The sequence below is a fragment of the Mobula hypostoma genome, chromosome 9 (genome assembly GCF_963921235.1).
Source record: "Mobula hypostoma chromosome 9, sMobHyp1.1, whole genome shotgun sequence".
Classification (NCBI taxonomy): domain Eukaryota; kingdom Metazoa; phylum Chordata; class Chondrichthyes; order Myliobatiformes; family Myliobatidae; genus Mobula; species Mobula hypostoma.
Window position 1 is genome coordinate 86,675,655 of NC_086105.1, and position 24,643 is coordinate 86,700,297.

The 24,643-nt window shown below is 40.6% G+C and overlaps 1 protein-coding gene across 7 annotated transcripts in view; it reads right to left on the reverse strand.

Moving 5' to 3' along the window:
- The window catches only part of LOC134351833 (myosin phosphatase Rho-interacting protein-like), a 313,354-nt gene that overhangs the window by 40,051 nt on the left and 248,660 nt on the right, over positions 1-24,643 (reverse strand). For 5 of the 7 annotated variants that reach the window (XM_063058602.1, XM_063058605.1, XM_063058606.1 and 2 more), the window contains 7 exons: positions 12,724-12,871; positions 11,754-11,871; positions 8,896-9,055; positions 8,491-8,610; positions 8,075-8,161; positions 7,136-7,295; positions 6,514-6,599 (listed from right to left, as the gene is read on the reverse strand). In XM_063058602.1, coding sequence (XP_062914672.1) covers positions 6,514-6,599; positions 7,136-7,295; positions 8,075-8,161; positions 8,491-8,610; positions 8,896-9,055; positions 11,754-11,871; positions 12,724-12,871 — 879 coding nt within the window. Of the gene's footprint in view, positions 1-3,527; positions 3,589-6,513; positions 6,600-7,135; positions 7,296-8,074; positions 8,162-8,490; positions 8,611-8,895; positions 9,056-11,753; positions 11,872-12,723; positions 12,872-24,643 lie in introns of all 7 variants that reach the window. The other 2 variants (XM_063058603.1, XM_063058608.1) reach the window with 1 other exon arrangement.

Sequence of the window (24,643 nt, forward strand, 5' to 3'; positions counted from 1 at the left end):
ATGGCTGAAAACATGGCAGGAGAGGTGGAATTCAAACCAGGCTGAAGCACAGGGGGATGAGTCCTCTTCTACCTGGTATCTTGTTGGCAAATATGCAGTCACTGCTAAGTAAGTTTGACGATCTCAGGGCAAGGTTGCTGAATCAGAGGCAGATCTTAATTGTTTGTTGTACTGAACTTTGTTAACGGCGAATACTCCCAATGCAATGATACAATCAGAAGGTTTTATGAATTTCAGAATGGATTGAACAGCAAACTGTTAAAGAAAAATGTGGCGGGTTTTTAATCAATTCTCGTTGGTGCACAGATGTTGGGGTTATGATGACTTCTTGTTCCCTTGACTTAGAACAACTAATGACTAAATGAAGACCATTCTATTTGCCTTGGCAGTTCTTATCTGTGATCCTGACCGCAATTTACACACCACCAGTGGTCAATTATAAACCAGCACTCGCGAAACTGCACAATGTTGTCTGTGAACAAGCAACAGCCCACCCTGAAGCATTTCAAATTATAGTCAGTGACTTTAACCAGGCCTGCTTGAAGAAAATCCTGCCCAATTATCACCAGCATATAACCTGTCCCAACACACTAGACCACTGCTACATTACGATAAGGAATCGTTTCTTCCCGAGACCGCATTTTGTCAAGTCGGGTCATCTGGCTGTAGTCCTACTACTTGCATACAGATAGAGCCTAAAAAGTAAGGCTCCGGAGATCAAGACAACTAAGAGGTAGCCATAGGAGGCAGAGGAATGGTTACAGGATTGCCTTGAGTCAGTGGACAGACTGTGTTCAAGAACACATCTGAGGACCTGAATGATTACTTCAGGGTCATTACAGACTTTATTGAAACAGCTGTGGATGAGTGTGTCCCCACGAAAGCATTCAGGGTTTTTCCCAAAAGCCGTGGATGAAAAATGAAATCCGGAATCTGCTGAGACCCAGATCAGAGGCATTCAAGTCTGTAGATCAAGAATGCGACAAGAAATATGATCTCTGGAAAGCCATCTCACGGGCAAAGTGGAGATTCTGGACTAGATTGGAATCAATAAGGGATGTCAACAGCTGTGGCAGGGTTGCCATAATCAATGCCATAACCTCCTACAAAGTGAAATTTTGCGACATAGGGTACAGCAGAGCCTCATTTCCAGATGAGCTCAATGCCTTCTATGCTTGCTAGATCACCAGAAAAGTGAGAAACTGTCATGCACCCCCACATCTACTGATGGTTCTTTGGTCTCAGTATATGAAGATGTCGTGTGGACTGCCTTCAAGAGACTGAATCCAAGGAAAGCACACAGTCTGGACAGAGTACCTGGCCGAGTACTGAAGACCTGTGCTGATCAACTAGCTGGTGTGTTCATGGATATTTTCAACCTCTCATTTTGGCAGTGTGTGGTACCCACCTACTTCAAGCAGGCCTCAATCATATCAGTGCCCAAGAAGAGCACAGTAACCTACCTAAATGACTACTGCCCAGTGGCGCTTACATCCACAGTGACGAAGTGCTTTGAGAGATTGGCGTAGAAGCATATCAGCTCCTGTCTGAGTGGCGACATGGATCCACTCCAATTCGCGTACTGAAGCAACAGGTCTACAGCAGATGCTATCTCATTGGCTCATCACACAATCCTGGAACATCTGAACAGCAAAGATGCATACATCAAGATGCTCTTTATGGATTACAGCTCAGCATTTAACGCCATCATCCCCTCAAAACTAATCAATAAACTCCAAGACCTGGGCCTCAATACCCTCGTGTCATTGGATCTTGGATTTCCTCACTTGTAGACCGCAGTCAGTCTGGATTGGCAAAAACATCTCCACAATCTCCATCAGTACAGGAGCACTGCAGGGATGTGTACTTAGCCCCCTGCTCTACTCCCTTTATACCTATGACTATATGGCTAAGTACAGCTCCAATACCATATAGAAGTTTGCTGATGACACCACTTTTGTGGGTTGTATCAAAGGTGATGATGAATCAGCATACAGGAGGGAGATTGAAAATCTGGCTGATGGTGTAATAACAACAACCTCTCACTCAATGTCACTAAGACCAAGGAACTGATTATAGACTTCAGGAGAGGGAAACCAGAGAACTATGAGCACAAGGGTGCCTCTATTTCCTCAGAAGTTTGCGGAGATTTGAAATGTCATCAAAATCCTTGACAAATTTCTATAGATGTGTGCTGGAAAGTGTGCTAACTGACTGCATTACAGCCTGATATGGGAATACCAATGTCTTTGATTGGAAAATCCTACAAAAGGTAGTGGATTCGGCCCAGTGCATCACGGGTAAAACCCTCCCAACTATTGAGCATATCTACATGAAATGTTGCTATAGCAAAGCAGCATCCATTATCAAAAATCATTACCACCCACGCCCCATTCTCTTTTCTTACTGCTGCCATCAGGTAGAAGGTACAGGTGCCTTAGGACTTACACAACCAGGTTCAAAAACAGTTACTAACCCTCAATCATCAGACTCTTGAACAAAAGGGGATAACTACACTCATTTAAGAACTCTTTTATCTCATTATTTGTTATTTATTTATATCTGCACTTGCACAATTTGTTGTTCATTGATCTTGTTTACAGTTTCTGTTCTATAGATTTGCTAAGTATGCCCGCAGAAAGAAGAATCTCAGGGTTGTATGTGGTGACATGTATGTACTCTGATAATAAATTTTACTTTGACTTTTGACTTTGACTAGTGTCAAACCTGTAGATAAAGGGGGTACAGTTGAGGTGGGGCAGACTGACCTCTACCTTGCTGAGGCCAGGTGGCAACACTGAAGTATCTCCTCTTGTTTACCACTTAAAAAGGACCCCACTCCGGACCATCAGAAAATTGTCTCCAACACCAATACTAACTTCATAAAATTTTAGAGACTCCCATCTACTGCAATCAAATTCATAGTTCCCTTACCCGCACTGCTTGTTTCTACATCCTACCGAGATCCACAAACCTAATTGTTCAGGTAGGCCCACTGTCCCTGCCCCACTGAACTCATGTTCGCATATCTACTCCATTCTAACCGCTCCTTGGTTCAGACATTCCCATTTATATCTGTACTTAAATGTCAGTTGATGGATGGCCATGAGAAGTTCATGTTTTCTCTAGCTGGAGTAGTGACTACCTAGAAACATAGCCAATGGACCAAAGTTTGTGAAAAATTAAAGGAAGCATTGGTCAGGTAATAGACAATATGGAAATAACCATTTGGAACCCAAAGGTTTTTTCAGTTCTACCCTCAATCTGTTTCTTAACCTCTGCTTACAGCATTATTAGGTAAGACAATGCCTAGAGGCTTCAGAATGGACATCAACATCCATTCATGCAACTTACAACTGGATGGCATGGTTAGCATAAAATGAGACATTTCTGCAACTTAATGACATGAATCAGTTTCACTTTGTTTCCCCACTCCCCAACACACAGAACAGAGGCAAGGCAAGACCTTTAAGAAAATACAAGGGATATGCATGCAAAATAGGACATTTAACCACCCTGATACCTACATAATAGCAAACTTGATACTTGCATCTTTCATCTTTCCCATGAGACCCATTCTATTACAGACTGCTTGAAGAAGAAGAAGAAAAATTTTGAGAACCAGTGGAGAGAGGTAAAGCAATCAATCTTTGTACATCAGAAATATTGGATACTTGTTGGACAAGACAAAATAGTTATTAAAGCCACGTGTGCTTACACCTACAGCTTCATATCAAAGTATAACTGATATAAATATATTTCCTTACATTACATCAGTTACCAGAATGAGAGTGCCATTCTATAGATTAGGTTTGGAACAGTAGAGTGTCACTAATGAACAATCTAAGACTCAATAAGATAGCTAACTGAGAGTGAGAGTGCCATTCTATAGATTGGGTTTGGAACAGTAGAGTGTCACTAATGAACAATCTAAGACTCAATAAGATAGCTAACTGAGATTTGTAGAAAATGCTGGAGGAACTCAGCAGGCCAGGTAGCATCTATGGAAAAGAGTACAGTTGACGTTTTGAGCCAAGACCCTGATCTTGGCCCGAAACATTGACTGTACTCTTTTCCATAGATGCTGCCTGGCCTGCTGCATTCCTCCAGCATTTTGTGTGTGTTGCTTGGATTTCCAGCATCCACAGGTTTTCTCATTGGGATTTGTAGAAATATTTTTATATTCTTAAAGATTTTCCCCAAAGCTTTAAGAAAAACATTAACGGTGTACTTTATTATGGACAAGACCATAGGAGATCCTAGAACCTGTTCACTTTCCAGCCCAGTGGCAACATATTCATTCCTTAGTTTCCAAAGGTCTATCCACTTCTGACTTTTCTTCCTATCCAAACTGAATAGCCTATTCTTCCAACTAGTCTCATTGAAACATACAAAATTCTTAGGGTAAATGATAAATTCTTTATTCACCTCCGTAGATGCTGCCTGACTTGTATGTTTTGCTCAAGATTTCCAGTATCTGCAGAACCTCGTGTTTATAATAGATGCAAGGATGTTTCCCTTTGCTGTCCTATCAGGAACCAGGGAAATACTTTCAAAATAAAGGCTAGGCCATTCAGGACTAAATGAAGAGGAAATTTCTTGACACAGAGATAATTAATCTTTGGATTCTCCATCCACAATGGCTGTGGAGACTGAATTGTTTATAGAGTTGGAGGTATACAATGTGGAAATGGGGCCTTAGGCCCAACTTATTCATGTTGAACAAGATATCTATCCAAGCTAGTATATATTAAGACAGATTAATTGATTTTTAAGCAATAACAGATATGGGGTTTATATCAGTAAGTACAATTAAGTGAAAGATGAACTATCTCCTTATTGAATGGTGGAACAGGTGCAAGGGGTTAAATGGACTACTCCGCCTGTTTATGTACTTTGAAATTTCTTACAACATCAACTTGTCTATTTACAAGCTCTCTGCATCCTTACAACTCACTTTTCCTCTAAACTTTGAATCATAAGTGCAATTCAGTGCAATAAATAATAGCATTTCATCTCAGTTAATGAAGGTTATCGATAATGATTTAGAATCAAATGTTAGTGGCTTATGGTACCATACTGAGATAGTCTCCTAATTCTTTACTACTAACCTTATTTAACATCTTTTATAAAGGTTTGTCCTTATCTACCCTGATCTCAAAAACTACAAACTCCATTGGACTGAGAAAGTTGAACAGACACACAAACTTGGAGGGCAGTATGACTAAAGAAAACCAAAGTAATGTGTCCAAGTAACCATATAACATATAACAATTACAGCACGGAAACAGGCCATCTCGGCCCTTCTAGTCCGTGCCGAACTCTTACTCTCACCTAGTCCCACCGACCTGCACTCAGCCCATAACCCTCCATTCCTTTCCTGTCCATATATCTATCCAATTTAACTTTAAACGACAACGTCGAATCTGCCTCAACTACTTCTGCTGGAAGCTCGTTCTACACAGCTACCACTCTCTGAGTAAAAGAAGTTCCCCCTCATGTTACCCCTAAATTTTATCCTTTATCTCTCAACTCATGTCCTCTTATTTGAATCTCCCCCACTCTCAATGGAAAAAGCCTATACACGTCAACTCTATCAATCCCCCTCATAATTTTAAACACCTCTATCAAGTCCCCCCCTCAACCTTCTACGCTCCAAAGAAGAAAGACCTAACTTGTTCAACCTTTCTCTGTAACTTAGGAGATGAAACCTAGGCAACATTTTAGTAAACCTCCTCTGTACTCTGTCAATTTTATTGACATCTTTCCTATAATTCAGTGACCAGACCTGTACACAATACTCCAAATTTGGCCTTACCAATGCCCTATACAATTTCAACATTACATCCCAACTCCTATACTCAATGCTCTGATTAATAAAGGCCAGCATACCAAAAGATTTCTTCACCACCCTATCCACATGAGATTCCACCTTCAGGGAACTATGCACCATTATTCCTAGATCCCTCTGTTCTACAGTGAAGGACAAATGTTAAACTGAGGAATTTTATGCGGCTCAGATGACAGATCAATCCAGTAAGTAGCTCCAGAACTATGGCTGATGCAGTGTGATCCAAGCAAGGAACTTATGTAAACCCCTACCACCACCATTTTGCAGAAATTTAGGATGCACAGAGCTGTGGGAGGTGGAGGACTGGTATTCTAGCTTTCCTCAAAGCATAGACATAAATACAAGACAGCTAGATAATGAGTCTAAATAACAGATAATCTTAGGACCATTGCCTCTTCTCAAAGGCAGTAATATTTAGTGAGGAGGACAGCAGGCATCACTGCTTGAATTCCTAAGGGAAATATACTGATCAGACGGCTTTGCATGACAAAATACTAATTCCAATTTTTTCAATGCTCTAGATCCAGCTTCGTTCTTTTTAACTGAATAATAAGCATTATTCATATTAACGAGATGTCAAAAAAGAGAAGAGAGGTAGTCAGTAGCTCAATATCTCATAGCCCAGCAATGAGCCAGTTTTTCACTGTTTGCCCAGTACTCACCTTTGACCTCAGGGACCTCATAGACCTGCCAGAGCTCAACTTGTCCTTCTTCAAAAAGTCAGGGTTACTTTTTGATTTCATGATATCTGGAAGTGGCAGATTAAAACAAAATAGAAAAGCAAAGATAAATATTTGAAATCATTGCATTGTTAAAAGAAATCAATCTCGTAAAGTTAAGAGGTCTGCTGAACTAAAGAATGATGCAACTTAAACATTTTGAAAGACTTATGCTGTGGGTCAAGATTGAAAATATGCACTAGGGAACTACGGCTAGAGCCCTGTTAAACACATAACTCCAACGAATCTCTGACAACTCAGGCACAACAAAATATGTGGGAAGAATATGAATGGAAAAATTGGGACGGCAATCTGTCCATTGAGTATGGTCTGCCATTTTTATTAAAAGTGGCAGCTGCCTGTGGAATCCTAATTCCTAGTCTTCATATCATTTACTTACAAAGTGAATGTTGTTTCTTTAAATAATTCTGCAAAGGGAATTAAATGTACCGAGTTTAGGTTGTATGCAGTCATTATAGGAAACACTAGACTTCCTCAATGACCTGTGTGCTATTCAAATAATACCTTTCTGAATTTTGAAATAAAGAAACACTGCCATTTTTACCATAGCTAGTAACATCATGGTTTATTGTCTTCTCTCCCATTGCTTCAGTGGCAACCTTTAGTTGTTCTTTTAATCGGTTGACATCACAATCAGCTTTTGCTCGAACAATGCTCAGCTCAGTGTAGATACCTTTATACTTATCTGCAGCATACTTCTTGTCCTTAAAAGAAGTGCAAACATACACCATTAAATTGGTTTAGTAAAGTAAGAAAGAAAATTGTATAGAATACCTTCTGAAATAAAAATGAATATCAAGGAAAATAGCAGTAACGTATTTTTACAGCATTGATTTTATTTAGATGTTATTTAAACATTAATGACTTTAAGGGGCTGTGTTTGGAAATCAGAATGCTGGTAAAGGAATAATAAAGTTAGTAACATAGGAGTTACTGAACTCTGGCAGATGAATGGGACTTAGTTGTCATTGGCTAGAATTACACGACTGAATCAAAGATCACCATATCAAAAACATTTCAGCACAATCATAAACCAATTATCCTGTCTTTTCCCCACACTGAGCTTAGCTCCCTCTTAGGACAGATTTCAGAATTCTATTTTTCCATTTTCAACTCCTATCCCATTTTATCAAGTTTTTTAATAATTAAATTAATAGTTACTTTTTGAATGTAGCAATTTTGTTTAACAAGAAACACTTGTATTAATCTAATCTGCTTCTCATTGTTCTCATGTCTTTAAATCTCTGCCCCATCTATTCCATTTTTCGTTTTGAACAATTCATGTCTCCCGCTTGGTTTTATTTTCTGAGAAGGTAGTCCTAATTTCTTCATATTTCTGCACATTTTAAACTTGATATGATTTCCATTAATTTTGCGTTGCATTAGGTCACGTGTAGTGATGATAACAAAATTTCAGATGTGACCTAACTTTAGTTTTATATAATTACTGTAATTAATTAGTTATACATCTGTATTCACTTACCCTCAGTGCAGACTGTAGTTCATCCTTTAGAGAATTAATTTCCTGTTTCAGATACTGAATTTCAGATTCTTTGACCCGCAATAAAACCTGCAAATTTAAGAAATTAGAAACCTTTTATACTTTTCCTAACGATAATTTATGAGGCACTCAGCAAATACTTGAGCAGACAGAAGGAAAGGAAATGTGCAAAAGAGTTTGTGTTATGATGTACGAGTATGAAGTTTTTACCATTGTGACCAAATGTGAAAAGCAATTATTTCCAGCATCTGCAGATTTCCTCGTGTAAGCGATTATTCATGTTGTCTTAGTTCAGAAAGGAGACCATCTAACTGATGTTTTTGAAGAGATGACAGAGACAAAAACACATACAACTTCAACAGGCCAAAAGGAAATAGTATTTATTGCTCTGCCCTTACCTCAAGTTCATAGACATCTTTCCCCAGTGAGAGGAGTGAGCCAGCACCCTCTTCCTTCTCCTCCCCAATAATCAACATTCTTAATCGTGCAAATTCTGCAGCCAGATGGTTATTTAGTTCCTGTAAAGCAAGTAAGAAACAAAAAGGAATACAGCTGCCATCTTGTTATAGTATAGAGTAATAATCATTCAATATTTTAGTTGTAACTTGTAAAAATCATGAATATTTATTGGAGAGTTAAATACCAAGTTATTTAGTTATGAAATATGGTTTCAGTCACATTAAAATGTGCACACGGGGGGAGGGTCACTGGGTAGTGCCCAAAAATAAGAATTCTGGATGGTTTTCCCTTTCTCTGGTTCTGTATAGTGTCCCTGCTGTCTCTCAGCATGAATAGTGCATTACCTGGTTGTGGGCATTCAGCTCTTGATTCTCACGCTGACACTGCTGAAGTGCCTGTCGTTCAGCCTCCAATGCTTGAGCCAAATGGGCATTTTCTAAACACTTATGAGAGTATTGTTCGGACAAAACTTGCAGCTCCCGTTGGATAGAACCCATTTCTTCTCTGTAAATTTGAGAAAAGAATAAAAAGTTCAATGTGAGGAAAGCCACATAAAAAATGAAAGCAGACAGATGTTTAAAAAGAGTATATCTGATCATATCCAGGGGAGTCCTGCCGAAGGGTTTCAGCCTGGAACGTTGACTCTACATTTTTCCATTGATGCTGCCTGGCCTGCTGGGTTATGTGTTTGTTGCTTGGATTTCCAGCACCTGCATATTTTCTCTGGTCAGTAATCTTTTTCAGTTTGGTCATTATGGACTTAAGAACCTCCATTTTACAGATATCAGTATCAAGATTCATAAAATATCTTCTTTTACGTTTGTTTTTCATCTTAAATATGTTTCTGGGACTGTTAGAGCCTGCGATTTCAGTTTGGAGATAGTTTGAGTGATCCAGCGCTTTGCTGTCTCTGAGAAGATTCTGGGAAGCGAGCTGATGTTCAACTCCATTTCACCATTTAAAGTGTCCATTAATCAACGATTAAAGAGCCAAGGGAGATTGAAACATCGAGGCAAATACAGAAGGTGAGTGAGAGTTTCAGTGCCGACTGCCCGCCTTTTGATCGCTGCTGGAGAAGGAGTCTGTGAGCCTTTCATTGTGGCAGGCGAGTAGGCCTCTCTGCTTCATGTGGTGTCCTTCTCTTTTAACGAATACAAATGTCAGTGATATCGTAGGACAGCATCGTGGTTCTGTGTTTATGGACTGAACTTCTTTCAGGCTTATGGTTTTTATATTCTCTGTTTTCTTAATTGCCTATTCCCTTCTGTTCTGGTGTGCAAGGGGAGGGAGTTTTGGGTTGATGTTCTGTTAGTTTTTTTGTGGGGGAGGGATTTTTTTTTGGGGGGGGGTCGATGATCCTGTTCCGTTTTGTGTAGGGGAGGGGGTTTTAGGTGGGAGGGGGTTGATGATTGGGATGCCGTTCTTTTTTATTTTTTTGGGGGGGTGGGGGTTTGATGTTTCTCTCTGAGCGACTTTCATGTTCTTTCTTTGTTTTGCGGTTATCTGGAGAATACAAAGTGGTATAAGAAAACATGGTTTGATAATAAATGAACCTTTGAAATTAACTTTTCAAGGTATGGCTGAAGTATGGTTAGATTGTCTAAAAACCTTATATTCTGGTACCCCAAGCAACATGTAAAATGTAAGATCTACCAACAACGAAAAGCCTTTTGATTTGTTGGTTCTTCTAAACTCTAATCTTGACACTAGAACCAGAGAGGGAAAAATTATGAATGCTCAAGATTTCATTTACAAAAATACTTACATTCTACATCTTCTCCATAACTTAAAACTAAGTTGTGTTCTCTTTCCCAGTTTTGACCAAAGGTCTTACCACAAATGTTGCCTCACCTACTAAGTATTTCAAGCATTTGCTATTTTAACTTAACGTTTCAGTCAAGTTAGATAGCATTGGTGGAATGGCAGTTAACCCTTCAGGTTAATGATGAATAGTTATTGATGTAATATGTTAATACTTTTTTGCTCTCAACAAATTCTGAGTCAGCACCATCTATTTTGAAAGCTTGATACTGGGACTTGTGATGTTCATCAGACCCAAGTACTCACATCAGGGGTGAGAAACAGAGATACCTGTGTAACCAAAGCTGGTAACTATTATTATACTGAATTGTAGTGAATCAAGCATCAACTTTATTTCCCATATACTTTTATGTGAATTAGGAATTGCTATGGTATGTTGGCATGACATGCAACACAAAACACAATTTTCAACAATTCCAAAGAATAAAGATTTACATATGTAACGCTGGTTCCATTGACTGCGTAAGTCTGGGGAAGACAATCTCCAACCCCGCCAAAAGTGGGAGATTGAAGTGCAAGCCCCCCAAATCTCCCTGTTTGTGTGGATGCTCCATGATTTGTTACCCTGTTACAAATAAGTACCACGAAATAACAGTACACCGCATACAATTAAAAGATTTAGCTTTATAATTACTAATTTGACTAAAGGGCTAGTTACGGAAAAACAAAAAAAAAGAAAAAGGGCCCAGTTTAATGAAACAGTCTAATGTGCACAAGTTGGAGCTCACAATTTCCCCTTTGCCGATCCTCCTTCGATCTCCCCAGGCTCCATTGAATCATGGCCCCACTCTGGGTTGACTCCAACGACCTCTTCTCTCCGGGGTCTCGTCTCCCCCAACAAAGCCCAAGCCCAACCTTAGTGTCTCCCCCAACCAAGCAGTATACAGAGAACAAAACAGCTTACCAGAGGAAAAAAATATGAACCATCTGAACCATACCAGTGCATTACACATAAAAATTAGTTAGCAGTTAAAGTACAGATATGGAATAAAATGCACATGAATACAGCACCTAAATATCAGCATGTATTTAGAACGTAGACAGCATTATAAAAAGTAGTGTTAAGTGTTTACAGAGCTGTGCAGTGATTGAGGTAATAAAGTATGGGGGGAGGAGGGGGCTAACTGGAATGACTGCATCAGGGGAAGAACCTTTTAAGATGGCATAAATTTTTTGTTTGATTAGCTCTCTCATGCTTTCCAGAAGGAAGCTTTTGGAAAAGGCAGTTTGCAGTTTGGGTAGTGTCCAGAATGATTTGTCCTGCCTGCTCTTTATGGGCTTCTTAAACAAGTGGAGCAACAAATCTGTTATACAAATCGAGCTTAGAGATATACAGTATTTTGCTATCAACTTCTGAATGCTGTTGTGAAGGAGCACTTACTTGTGCTGTCTGCCTAGAGCCTCTATATCTGCATTCATACTACTGATCTGTGACCGATGGGTTTTCTCTAACTCTCGCTGCAGCTCCTCTCTGTGGGCGTTCTTCATGGCTTCAATAGCTACAAAGAAACAGGAGACAACAAACAACAACCACCTGTAATATGCAGTTACTTTTAGCTCAGTAAATCTGACAAAAGATTGGGTAAGGTGAAACTAGAGTAGTTGACAAAAGCATGGTCAAAATGATAAGTTATAAGGAAATGATTAGAAGAAAAAAAACAAAACTTAGTAAGGTAATGCAAGCAAGTAGCTAGCTAAAGTACAAGTAACTCTAGCGGAGCAATTAAAATGGCCTGAGCTGAAGCAGTACAAATACCTTGAAGGGGTGTACAATTGGTAGATATTGTAGCTCGACAAAACCATAAAAACAGGATCTGAACATTTAAAACATCAGTGATGGGTGACTGGGAATTGGTCCAAAGAAGAAGTTGCACATTTGTGATTATGTGGGTTTCCTCCTGGTGCTCCTTCTTCCTCCCACATCCCAAAGAAATGCTGGGTGGTTAGTTGATTACCTCTTAATGTAGTTAAGTGACAAAAGAATAAAAAAGGAGCATGTGGGGTAAAATAATTTGCAGGCCTACAGAATAAGACATTGGATAATTGTTTTGCTGGTAGCAGACATGAGCTCAACATGACAAATAGCCTCCTTCTGTTTCATAATAAATATGTAAGATACAGCGCTTACATGGATATGCAATTGGAATGTTGGTATTTATCACTTATAAATCAAAGGATAGAAAAATTTGATTCAGCCTCTGACAATGACCAAGGAAATGGTGAGAGGGATGGGACACAGCCATCATATAGTTACACACACCAAAAAAAAACGAATTTGGGATCAGTTATTGATTTAAAAAGTTCAGATCCTGATATGAATACAAATTAATTTGTATATAAACTGTTTCTACCAGCTACAGTGGCAGCAGTTTCCTCAGCCAGTAGGCGATCTTTCTCCTGCTCTAGTTTCTCCAATTCACGCTGGTGTTGCTTTTGTAGTTCATCAATCACCTTCTGATGTGATTCTTCCATTGCTGTGAAACCACGTTCACAGGTTGCCTGCAGGGATGGATACAGATTTATTTACATTGCATTCCATCATTTTTTGGGGAATTATTCATCAGTAAAGACCCATCAATAACAAATGTTTGCCCTAATCTCAAATTTAAATTTCATAAGGGCAATCCTGATGGTTGCCTGATACTTTGGTCCTTTTGATACACAGGTTCCACAATAATTTTAAATTTGGTGAACTTGATTACCATGTTCCTTATCTAGAAAGAGATATGGACAGATTATAGAACGTAGGCCTTCAGCCAACAATATTGCGCTGACCTTTTTAAACCTACTCCAAGATCAGTCTAATGCTTCCCTCATGTATAGCTCTCCAACTTTCTTTCAAGCGTGGCCTAAGAGTCTTTCAAATGCCCCTAATATATCTGTCTCTGCCACTAGCCCTGACAGCATCTTTCACACACCCATTACTATCTAATTAAACCTACTTCCACATCCCTTTATACTTGCCTCCATTCAACTTAAAACCATGCTTTCTCATATGGAAAAGAGTGCTTGTTGTCCACTCTATCAATACCTCTTATCATCTTATAACACCTCTATCAATTCACCTCTCATTCTCCGCTCCAAAGAAAAAAAGTTCTAGTTTACTCAACCTTTTCTAAAAGCCGCGTTTTCTGATCCAGGCTGTATCCTGGTAAATTTCCTCTTAACCTCACTAAAGCTTTACAAACTTCCTATAACGTAGCCACCAGAACTGAACATGAACACAATATCCCAAATGTGTTCTAACCAGGGTTTTATAGACCTGCAACATCGCTTTGCAGCTCTTGAATTCTATCCTCTGACAAATGAAGACCAATAAACCATGTGCCTTTTTAACTATCTTATCAACTTGCCTAGCAACTTGAGGGATCCTTGGATTTGGTCTCCGTATATACTTAATTTTTCACATATTGACTGGGACTCCCATACTGTAAAAGGGCTAGGTGGAATAGAGTTTGTCAAACGTATTTGAAAGTTTTCTTAATCAGTACATAAAAGTCCCAATGAGAGAGTGGACAATACTTGATCTGCTATTAGGGCAGGTAACAGAAGTTTGTATAGGGGAACACTTTGCATCTAGTTTCAAAATAAATACGCAGAAAGGTAAGTCTGGTCCATGGGCCGAGTTTCTAAATTGGAGAAAAGCCAATGTGGTGGTATCAGAAAGGATCTGGTAAGTGTGGATTTGAACAGGCTGTTTTCTGGCAAAAGTGTACTTGGTGAGTGGGAGGCCTTCAAAAGTGAAATTTTGGGAGTACAAAGCTTCAATGTGTCTGTCAAAATAAAAGTTAGATAACAGGTGTAGGGAACCTTGGTTTTCAAGAGATATTAGGGCCCTGGTTTAAAAACAATGAGATGCATTGCAAGTAGGAACAAATGAAGTACTTATGGAGTATAAGAAATACAAGAGAACACTTAAGGTTGCCCTAGCAGACAAGGTAAAGAATCCTAAGGGATTCTACAAATACGTTAAGAGTAAAAGGATTGCAATGGACAAAATTGGCCCTCTGGAAGATCAGAATGGCAGCCCACGTGTGGGGCCAAAAGAGATGGGGAGACCTTAAATGCATTTTTGCATCTGCATTTACTCAGGAGATTGACACAGAGTCTATTGAAGCGAGGCAAAGCAGCATCAACTTATGGACTCTATACAGATTACAGAGGAGTAAGTGTTTGCCATCTTGAGGCAAATTAGGGTGGTTAAGTCCCCAGGGCCAGACAAGGTGTTCCCTTGGACCCTGCAGGAAGCAAGTGCAGAAATTTTTGGGGCCCTAGCAGAGATAAACCATACTTAGCATTAGGTGGGGTGCTGGAGGATTGGAGGATAGACAATGTTCTGTTGTTTAAGAAAGGCTATAAAAATAAACCAGGAAATTATAGGCTGATGAGCCTGATATGTGTAGTGGGAAAATTATTGGAAGGTATTCTAAGGGACCAGATATATGAGTATTAGGATAGATATGGACTGATTTTTTGGTTCAGCATGGCTTCGTGCATGGTAAATCGTGTCTAACCAATGTTATAGAGTTTTTCGAGGAATAGAGTTTTTTTGATGTTATCTACATAGACTTTAAGAAAGGAGGAAGGCAGCAGAAAGGAAATTATAGACCAGTTAGCCTGACCTCAGTGGTTGGGAAGATGCTGGAATCAATTGTTAAGGATGAGATTACAGCGTACTTAGTGACACAGGACAAGATACGACAAAGTCAGCACTGGTTCCTTAAAGGAAATTCTTGCCTGATGAACCTGTTGGAATTCTTTCAGGAGATTATAAGTAGGATAGGTAAAGGGGATAGAAACATAGAAAATAGGTGCAGGAGTAGGCCATTCGGCCCTTCGAGCCTGCCCCGCCATTTATTATGATCATGGCTGATCATCCAACTCAGAACCCCGCCCCAGCCTTCCCTCCATACCCCCGACCCCTGTAGCCACAAGGGCCATATCTAACTCCCTCTTAAATATAGCCAATGAACTGGCCTCAACAGTTTGCTGTGGCAGAGAATTCCACAGATTCACCACTCTCTGTGTGAAGAAGTTTTTCCTAATCTTGGTCCTAAAAGGCTTCCCCTCTATCCTCAAACTGTGGCCCCTCGTTCTGGACTTCCCCAACATCGGGAACAATCTTCCTGCATCTAGCCTGTCCAATCCCTTTAGGATCTTATACGTTTCAATCAGATCCCCCCTCAATCTTCTAAATTCCAACGAGTACAAGCCCAGTTCATCCAGTCTTTCTTCATATGAAAGTCCTGCCATCCCACGAATCAATCTGGTGAACCTTCTTTGTACTCCCTCTATGGCAAAGATGTCTTTCCTCAGATTAGGGGACCAAAACTGCACACAATACTCCAGGTGTGGTCTCACCAAGGCCTTGTACAACTGCAGTAGTACCTCCCTGCTCCTGTACTCGAATCCTCTCGCTATAAATGCCAGCATACCATTCGCCTTTTTCACCGCCTGCTGTACCTGCATGCCCACTTTCAATGACTGGTGTATAATGACACCCAGGTCTCGTTGCACCTCCCCTTTTCCTAATCGGCCACCATTCAGATAATAATCTGTTTTCCTATTTTTGCCACCAAAGTGGATAACTTCACATTTATCCACATTAAATTGCATCTGCCATGAGTTTGCCCACTCACCCAACCTATCCAAGTCACCCTGCATCCTCTTAGCATCCTCCTCACTGCTAACACTGCCACCCAGCTTCGTGTCATCCGCAAACTTGGAGATGCTGCATTTAATTCCCTCATCCAAGTCATTAATATATATTGTCAACAACTGGGGTCCCAGCACTGAGCCTTGCGGTACCCCACTAGTCACCGCCTGCCACTCTGAAAAGGTCCCGTTTATTCCCACTCTTTGCTTCCTGTCTGCTAACCAATTCTCCACCCACACCAATACCTTACCCCCAATACCGTGTGCTTTAAGTTTGCACACTAATCTCCTGTGTGGGACCTTGTCAAAAGCCTTTTGAAAATCCAAATATACCACATCCACTGGTATGCTGGGATGCAGTGGATGTTGTATATTTGGACTTTCAGAAGGCTTTTGACAAGGTAGCACACGAGGCTGCTTATCAAGTTGAGAGCCCATGGTATTACAGGAAAGTTACTCGCGTGATTAGAGCATTGGCTGATTGGTAGGAGGCAGTGAGTGGGAATAAAAGGATCCTTTTCTGGTTGGCTGCCAGTGACTAGTGGTATTCCACAGCAGTTGGTGTTGGGACCACTTCTTTTTATGCTGTATATCAATGAGTTAGATGACAGAATAGATGGCTTTGTTGCCAAATTTACAGATGATATGAAGATTGTTGGATGGGAAGGTAGTTTTGAGGAAACAGAAAGGCTGCAGAAGGACTTAGACAGATTAGGAGAATGGTCAAGAAAGTGGTAAATGAAATACAGTATTGGAAAATGCATGGTCATGCTCTTTGGTAGTAGATATAAATGTGCAGTCTATTTTCTAAATGGGGAGAAAATCCTAAAATCTGAGATGCAAAGGGACTTGGGAGTCCTTGGGCAGAAAACCAAAAGGTTAACTTGCAGGTGGTCGGTGGTGAGGAAGGCAAACTAAATGTTAGCATTCATTTCAAGAAGTCTAGAATATAAGAGTAGGGATGTGATACTGAGGCTTTATAAGGCACTCGTGAAGCCTCACCTTGAGTACTGTGAATGGTTTTGGCTTCTTATCTAAGAAAATGTGCTGGCATTGGAGAGGGTTCAGAGGAGGATGATTCCAGAAATGAAAGGTTTATCATATGAGAAATATTTGACGGCTCTGGGTTTGTACTCATTGAAATTTAGAAGGATGGGGGGAGGATCTCAATGAAACCTTTTGATTGTGTGGGGGCTATCAGTGGTGGCAACTGAACTCGACGAAGGAGTGCTTCTCACAGGTCAGAAGTGGTGATTTAAAACGAGAGCTTCATGGGCGTTAGTCCATTGTGCAGGGCCTATCAGCAACGGCAACTGAGCTCAACGAACTAAATAAAAGTACAGAAGGGATAAGTGGAGTGGCTATTGTTGGGAGTAGGCCAGTGGCGGAGTAGAAGCAACAAGCTGTTGCTCATTCAGGCTTCGGCAAGGTAAGTGGACTTCGTTTTTGGTTTTTCTTTGCATTTTTTTTTGAGGAATAGCGAGCACATTGGTAGGGTTACTATTTTGCCCTGGATGTCGGATGTGGGAGTCCTGAGAATCTTCCAATCTTCCAGATGGCTACATCTGCACCAGGTGCACCGAGATGTAACTCCTGAGAGACCGTGTTAGGGATCTGGATGACCTACAGCTCATTAGGGAGAGTGAACAGGAGATAGAGAGGAGCTACAGGGAGTTAGTGAGTTAGATGAGTGGGTGACAGTCAGGGAAGTGAGGGAAAGAGCTCAGATAGTAGAGAGCACCCCTGTGGCCATCCCCTCTCAGTAACAGACCCCAATCAGTTAAGTTAGACAACTTCTCCTCCTCCACTCTCACCCTGAACACCGGCGTGCCTCAGGCTGTGTGCTGAGCCCTCTTCCGTACTCCCTTTTCACTAATAGAGCTGTTAGGGAGGGTTTAAACTAATTTGGCAGGGGGATGGGAACCGGAATGATAGAGTGGAGGAAGGGGAAAACAGAAATAAATCTAAGATAGTGAGCAGTAAAGATGTCAGGAAAGACAGGCAGGTGATGGGTCAAACTTGTAGCCATTGGGATGAGTTGCAGTGCAATCAAAGCGAAAAGTACCAAATACTGGTCTTAAGGTGTTATACTTAAATGCACGCAGCATAAGGAATAAGGTGGATGATCTTGTCGTACAGCTACAGATTGGCAGGTATGATATTGTGGCCATCACTGAGACACGGCTAAAGGATGCATGTCTCTGGGAGCTGAATGTCCAAGGATACACGGTGTATCGGAAGGATAGGAAGGTAGGCAGAGGGGGTGGCATGGCTTTATTGGTAAGAAATGATATCGAATCATTAGGAAGAGGTGACATAGGATCGGAAGGTGCAGAATCTTTATGGGTTGAGCTAAGAAATCGCAGGGGTGAAAGGGTGCTGATGGCAGTTATATACAGGCCTCCAAACAGCTGCAGTGATGTGGACTACAAATTACAACAGGAAATAGAAAAGGCTTGTCAGAAGGGCAGTGTTATGATAATTGTGGGGGATTTTGACACGCGAGTGGATTGGGAAAATCAGGTCGGCACTGGATCTCAAGAGAGAGAATTTGTAGAATGTCTGCGAGATGGCTTTTTAGAACAGCTTGTTGTTGAACCCACTAGGGGATCGACTGTACTGGATTGGGTATTGTGTAATGAACTAGAGGTGATTAGAGAGATTGAGATGAAGGAAACCTGAGGAGGCAGTGATCATAACATGATTGAGTTCACTGTGAAATTTGAGAAAGAGAAACCGAAATCTGATGTGTCGATACTTCAGTGGAGTAAAAGAAATTTTCGAATGGAAAAAGGATGGAACTGTGGCTGACAAGAGACGTCAAAGCCAAAGTTAAAGCAAAGGAAAGAGCATACAAGGAAGCAAAAATTAGTGGGAAGACAGAGGATTGGGAAGTTTTTAAAAGCTTACAAAAGGAAACTAAGGTGGTCATTAACTGCATCTCAGTGTGGTATGGCAATTGTCCCGTATCGAACTGCAAAGCACTCCAGCGTGTGGTGAAAACTGCCCAGCGGATTATCGGCACCCAATTGTCCACCATTGAGAACATCTACCATAAACGCTGCCTGGGCAGGGCAAAAAGCATTATCAAGGATGCATCTCACCCTAACCATGGACTTTTTACTCTCCTCCCATCCGGTAGGCGCTACAGGAGCCTCTGCTCCCGCACCAGCAGGCACAGGAAGAGCTTCTCTGAGGCTGTGATCCTGCTGAACCTCACATCACAGTGCTAAGCAGTATTGCACCCATATTGTACTGTCTCAGTAGTTTTACATTTGTGTGCGGTAGCAATTAGTTTTTATTCGCAGTTATTTTGTAAATAACACTTCTTTGCATTTCTGGTCAAATGCTAACTGCATTTCATTGGCTTTGTATCTATACTTGGCACAATGACAATAAAGTCGAATCTAATCCAATCTAATCTAATCATTATTTCATTTTGAATGTAGTTGAGGGGGATGACCTGACAGAGGACAATCACGGCAATCCGGTCTCTGGCACTGACCCTGGTTCCGTGGTGCAGAAGGGAAAGAGGAAGATGAGGCATGCGGTAGTCATAGGGGATTCCATAGTGAGGGGAACAGACAGGAGGTTCTGTCAGCCTGATAGAGATACCCGCATGGTGTGTTGCCTCCCAGGTGCCAGGGTGCGGGATGTCTCGGATCGAGTACAGAGTATTCTGAAGGGAGAGGGAGAACAGCCAGAAGTCTTGGTACATGTTGATACCAATGACACAGGTAGAAAAAGGGAGGAGGTCCTGAAGAGAGAATTCAGGGAGTTAGGTAGGAAGCTGAAAGGCAGGACCTCTAGGGTATTAATCTCAGAATTGCTGCCTGTGTCACGTGCTAGCAAATACAAGAATAGCATGATCAGGCATATTAATGTGTGGCTGAGAGACTGGCGCAGGGGGCAGGGCTTCAGATTCCTGGATCACTGGGGCCTTCTCTGGGGGAGGTACGACCTATACAAAAAGGACAGGTTATTGCCCCACCTCCCCTTCGTACCCCATCCGTTATTTATTTATCATTATTATATATATATGTTTTTTCTCTCTCTTTTTCTCCCCCTGTCCCTCTCACTATACTCCTTGCTCATCCTCTGGGATTCCTCCCTCCCCCTTTCTTTCTTCCTAGGCCTCTCGTCCCATGATCCTCTCATATCCCTTTTGCCAATCAACTTTCTGGCTCTTAGCTTCATTCCTCCCCCTTCTGTGTTCTCCTATCATTTCGGATCTCCTCCTCCCCCTCCCACTTTCAAATCTCTTACTACCTCTTCTTTCAGTTAGTCCTGACGAAGGGTCTCGGCCCGAAATGTCGACTGTACTTTTTCCTATAGATGCTGCCTGGCCTGCTGCGTTCACCAGCGATTTTTATGTGTGTTGGATAGGTTATTAAATTTGCTGATGTCAAAGGTTGGAGGTGTTGTCGATAGTGTGGAGGGCTGTAAGGGGCAGGACATTGGTAGGATGCAAAACTGGGCTGTGAAGTGGCAGATGGAGTTCAACCCAGATAAGTGTGAGGTGATTCATTTTGGTAGGTCAAATATGATGACAGAATGTAGTATTAATGGTAAGACTCTTGGCAGTGTGGAGGATTAGAAGGATCTTGGGATCTGAGTCCGTAGGATACTCAAGGCTGCTGCGCAGGTTGATTCTGTGGTTAAGAAAGCATAGGGTGCATTGGCCTTCATCAATTGTGGGATTGAGTTTAGGAGCCAAGAGGTAATGTTGCAGCTATATAGGACACTGGTCAGACCCCACTTGGAGTACTGTGCTCAATTCTGGTCGCCTCACTACAGGAAGGATGTGGAAACCATAGAAAGGTGCAGAGGAGATTTACAAGGATGTTGCCTGGATTGGGGAGCATGCCTTATGAGAATAGGTTGAGTGAACTCAGCCCTTGTCACTCTTGGAGTGACGGAGGGTGAGAGGTGACCTGATAGAGGTGTATAAGATGATGAGAGGCATTGATCGTGTGGATAATCAGAAGCTTTTTCCCAGGGCTGAAATGGCTAGCACGAGAGGGCACAGTTTTAAGGTGCTTGGAAGTAGGAGCTATCAGGGGTAATTTTTTTTTTACGCAGAGAGTGGTGAGTGCGTGGAATGGGCTGCCAGCGATGGCAGTGGAGGCAGATACGATAGGGTCTTTTAAGAGACTCCTGGACAGATACATGGAGCTCAGAAAAATAGAGGGCTGTGGGTAACCCTAGGTAATTTCACAGGTAAGGACATGTTCGGCACAGCTTTGTGGGCTGAAGAGCCTATATTGTGCTGTAATTTTCTATGTTTCTAAGGCACTCGTGAGACCACACTGGGGTACTGTGTGCAGTTTTGGGCTCCCTATTTTAGAAAGGATATACTGACATTGGAGAGGGTTCAGAGAAAATTCACGAGAATGATTCCAGGAATGAAAGGGTTACCATATGAGGAATGTCTGGCAGCTCTTGGGTTGTATTCCCTGGAGTTCAGGAGAATGAGGGGGGATCTCAGAGAAACATTCCGAATGTTATAAGGCCTGAAAAGATTAGATATGGCAAAGTTATTTCCCATGGTAGGGGGTTTTGGACAAGAGAGCTCGACTTCAGGATTGAAGGAACAGAGATGCGGAGAAATTTCTTTAGTCAGAGGGTGGTAAATCTGTGGAACTTGTTGCTGTGGAGGCCAAGTCATTGGGTGTATTTAAGGGAGAGATAGATGATGATCATCATCAGGTGCCATACCCAGTTTGAGCTTTGACTGCCATGACTCCTGTTTCGGGTCAAGTGGATCAATTCATTGGTATTCATTTCCAATTCTCTGGCTGCTGTCTCCATCATCATTTGTCTTTGTCTTCCTCTTGCTTACTTCCCTTCAATCTTTTCCATAATTACTGTGCATTCTAACTCCTCTTTCCTAATCACATGTCCAATGAAGTTACGTTGCCTTTTCATGATCTCATACATTAGTTCTCTTTTTGTGTTTGCTATGTTCATGACATCTTCATTAGATATTCATTTTGTCCACGATATTCTTTGCATCCTCCTCAAAAACCACATTTCTGCCGCTACAATTCTTTTCCTCATAGATATTGTCCAACATTCTGAGCCATATAACATAACTGGATAAACATAACATTTCAGTACTCTGAGGTGGGTTGTCATGCCTAGTTTAGTATTGGTCAGTATACTCCACATTTTCGTAAAGGTTTCTTTTGCCATCCCTATTCTTCTTTTGATGTCCATGTCACACCTGCCATCTGATGTCACCCAGCTTCCTAAGTAGCAAAAGTTCTGTACTTGTTTTATGTCTTCCCCGTTTATTCTCAGCCTGCAGATAGGATTCTCCTTCTTTTCGGATATCACCATACATTCTGTCTTTTTGCAATTGATAGATAGACCCATTTTTGCACTTTCTTCAACAACTATATCAATTAAGTTTTGTAGTTCTTCCTCCGTACTTGCAATTAACACAGGGTCATCTGCATATCTGAAATTATTGATGTTTTCACTGCCAACTTTGATTCCCAAGATGTCTCTTAGTTTTTGTAATATTGTTTCACTGTACACATTAAATAAATCAAGGGAGAAAACACATCCTTGTCTAATGCCTCTCTTGATTTTCGTAAACTGACTCACTTCTCCATCTATTCTTACACCGGCAGTTTGTTCCCAGTACAGGTTTCTGATTAGGCGGAGGTCTTTCGAATCTAGATATAGAGTTTTCTGTAATATTTCAAAGAACTTACTGTACTTCACTTTATCAAATGCTTTTGTGTAGTCGATAAAACAAACAAACAAATCTTCTTGCACTTGACTAGCTCGTTCTGATAGTATCCTTAACATCAATATTGCTTTTCTTGTACTTTTGTCTTTCACAAAGCCACATTGTTCTTTGCCTATTTCAGCTTGTATCTTACTTTTAGCTCTTGTCATTAAAATTCTTAGAAGTATATTGGTGATATGACTGATTAAACATATGGTCCTATGTAATTCACATTCTTAGGAAGAGTGATAAATACTGATTTTTTCATCTCTTCTGGTACTATTCCAGTCTCATAAATGTCATTGATTAAATCAGTAAGTTTTTCCATTCCATAATCTTCATTGGCAATAATTTGTTCTATTACTAATTCATCAGCATTGCTGCCTTTCCTTTCTTCATCTTATTTATTGCATTACGAACTTCAGATTTTAACTACTTGGACCTACAATGTTTTTCTTAATTTCTGGTTTTACGCCTCGATCGTCTTCAAACAATTCCTGAATATACTCAGTCCATCTGTTCATAATCTCATCTTTTTTCATGATAATGGTACTGTCCTTTGCTTTCAAACATCCACCTGAAGAACAGAGGAACTTTTTACCAGTGATATTCTTGATTTGTTGATGTAACCTTTTTGGATCAGTAATAGGGATTCTTTCTATTTGCTCACATTCCTGGTTTAACCATTCTTTGGCTTTTTAACATAAGCTTTTAACTTTTTTATCTAAGGGCTTATATTCTATTGGATTTGCTTTCTTCCGTTTCCTTTTTTCCATTAGATTTTTGATTTCATCTGTCATCCATTTATTCTTTGTGCTTTTTTCTTTTTTAGGAATCACTGACTTTGCTGATTCTACCAAGACATCCTTTAGAGAGTTAAATTTCATTTCTACATGATTGCTATCATCTTCAACAGATTCTATGTCTAGACTTTGAAATCTATTCCTTACTTCAATTGTAAATTTTTGTCTCAAGTTTTCTTCTTTAATTAATTGCAAGTAGTCAAGGGATTGTTCAGGTATTTTCTTCTTTAGTTTTTTAAAGTTTTACTTTTCCATGATATTTTAATGGGTTATGGTCACTATAACAGTCTGCACCTGGATATGTTTTGCATTGAGTCACTGAGTTTCGATATCTTTGGTTTATAATAATAAAGTTAATTTGATTTCTGCTGTTATCACCTGGACTTTTCCAGGTCCATGAGCGTCTTGGATGGTTTTTAAAATAGGTATTCATCATGACCTGATTATTCATCTTGCACCATTCTACCCATTTCTCACCTCTTTCATTTCTTTCCCCTAGTCCAAATTTTCCTATGGTATTTCCATCAGCACCTTGTCCTACTTTAGCACTTAGATCTCCCATGACAATAACAATACCTTGAGATTTGCATCCATTCTTTGCTTGTTCAAGCTCTTCATAAAATTTATCTATATCTTCATTTGTTCCATCTGTTGTTGGTGCCTGCATAATTGCTAAATTACATACCTGTATAATTGCTAAATCACATGGTTGTCCTCTGAACCAAGCAAGGAGCATTCTTTCTGATATTGCCCAATGTCCGAAAACACTTTTTGCCATGTTTTCATCCATAAGAATTCCTACTCGATTAGTATGGGATGTTCTACAAGAATAAACTAGTGTTTTATTTCTAATCTGACATGTTCCAGCACCTATCCAACAAACTTCGCTAATTCCCATGATGTTAATCTTTCGTCTTTCCATTTCATTTATCACATTGTCCAATCTTCCTGCTTGATATAGAGTTCTTGTATTCCAAGTGTCAATAATTTTCTTTTGTGTTACTTTAATTTTATGAGCAGTAGCTTGATGACGGTTGGGGATCCCCTGCTGGCCAGAATCAACCCTACCAAAAC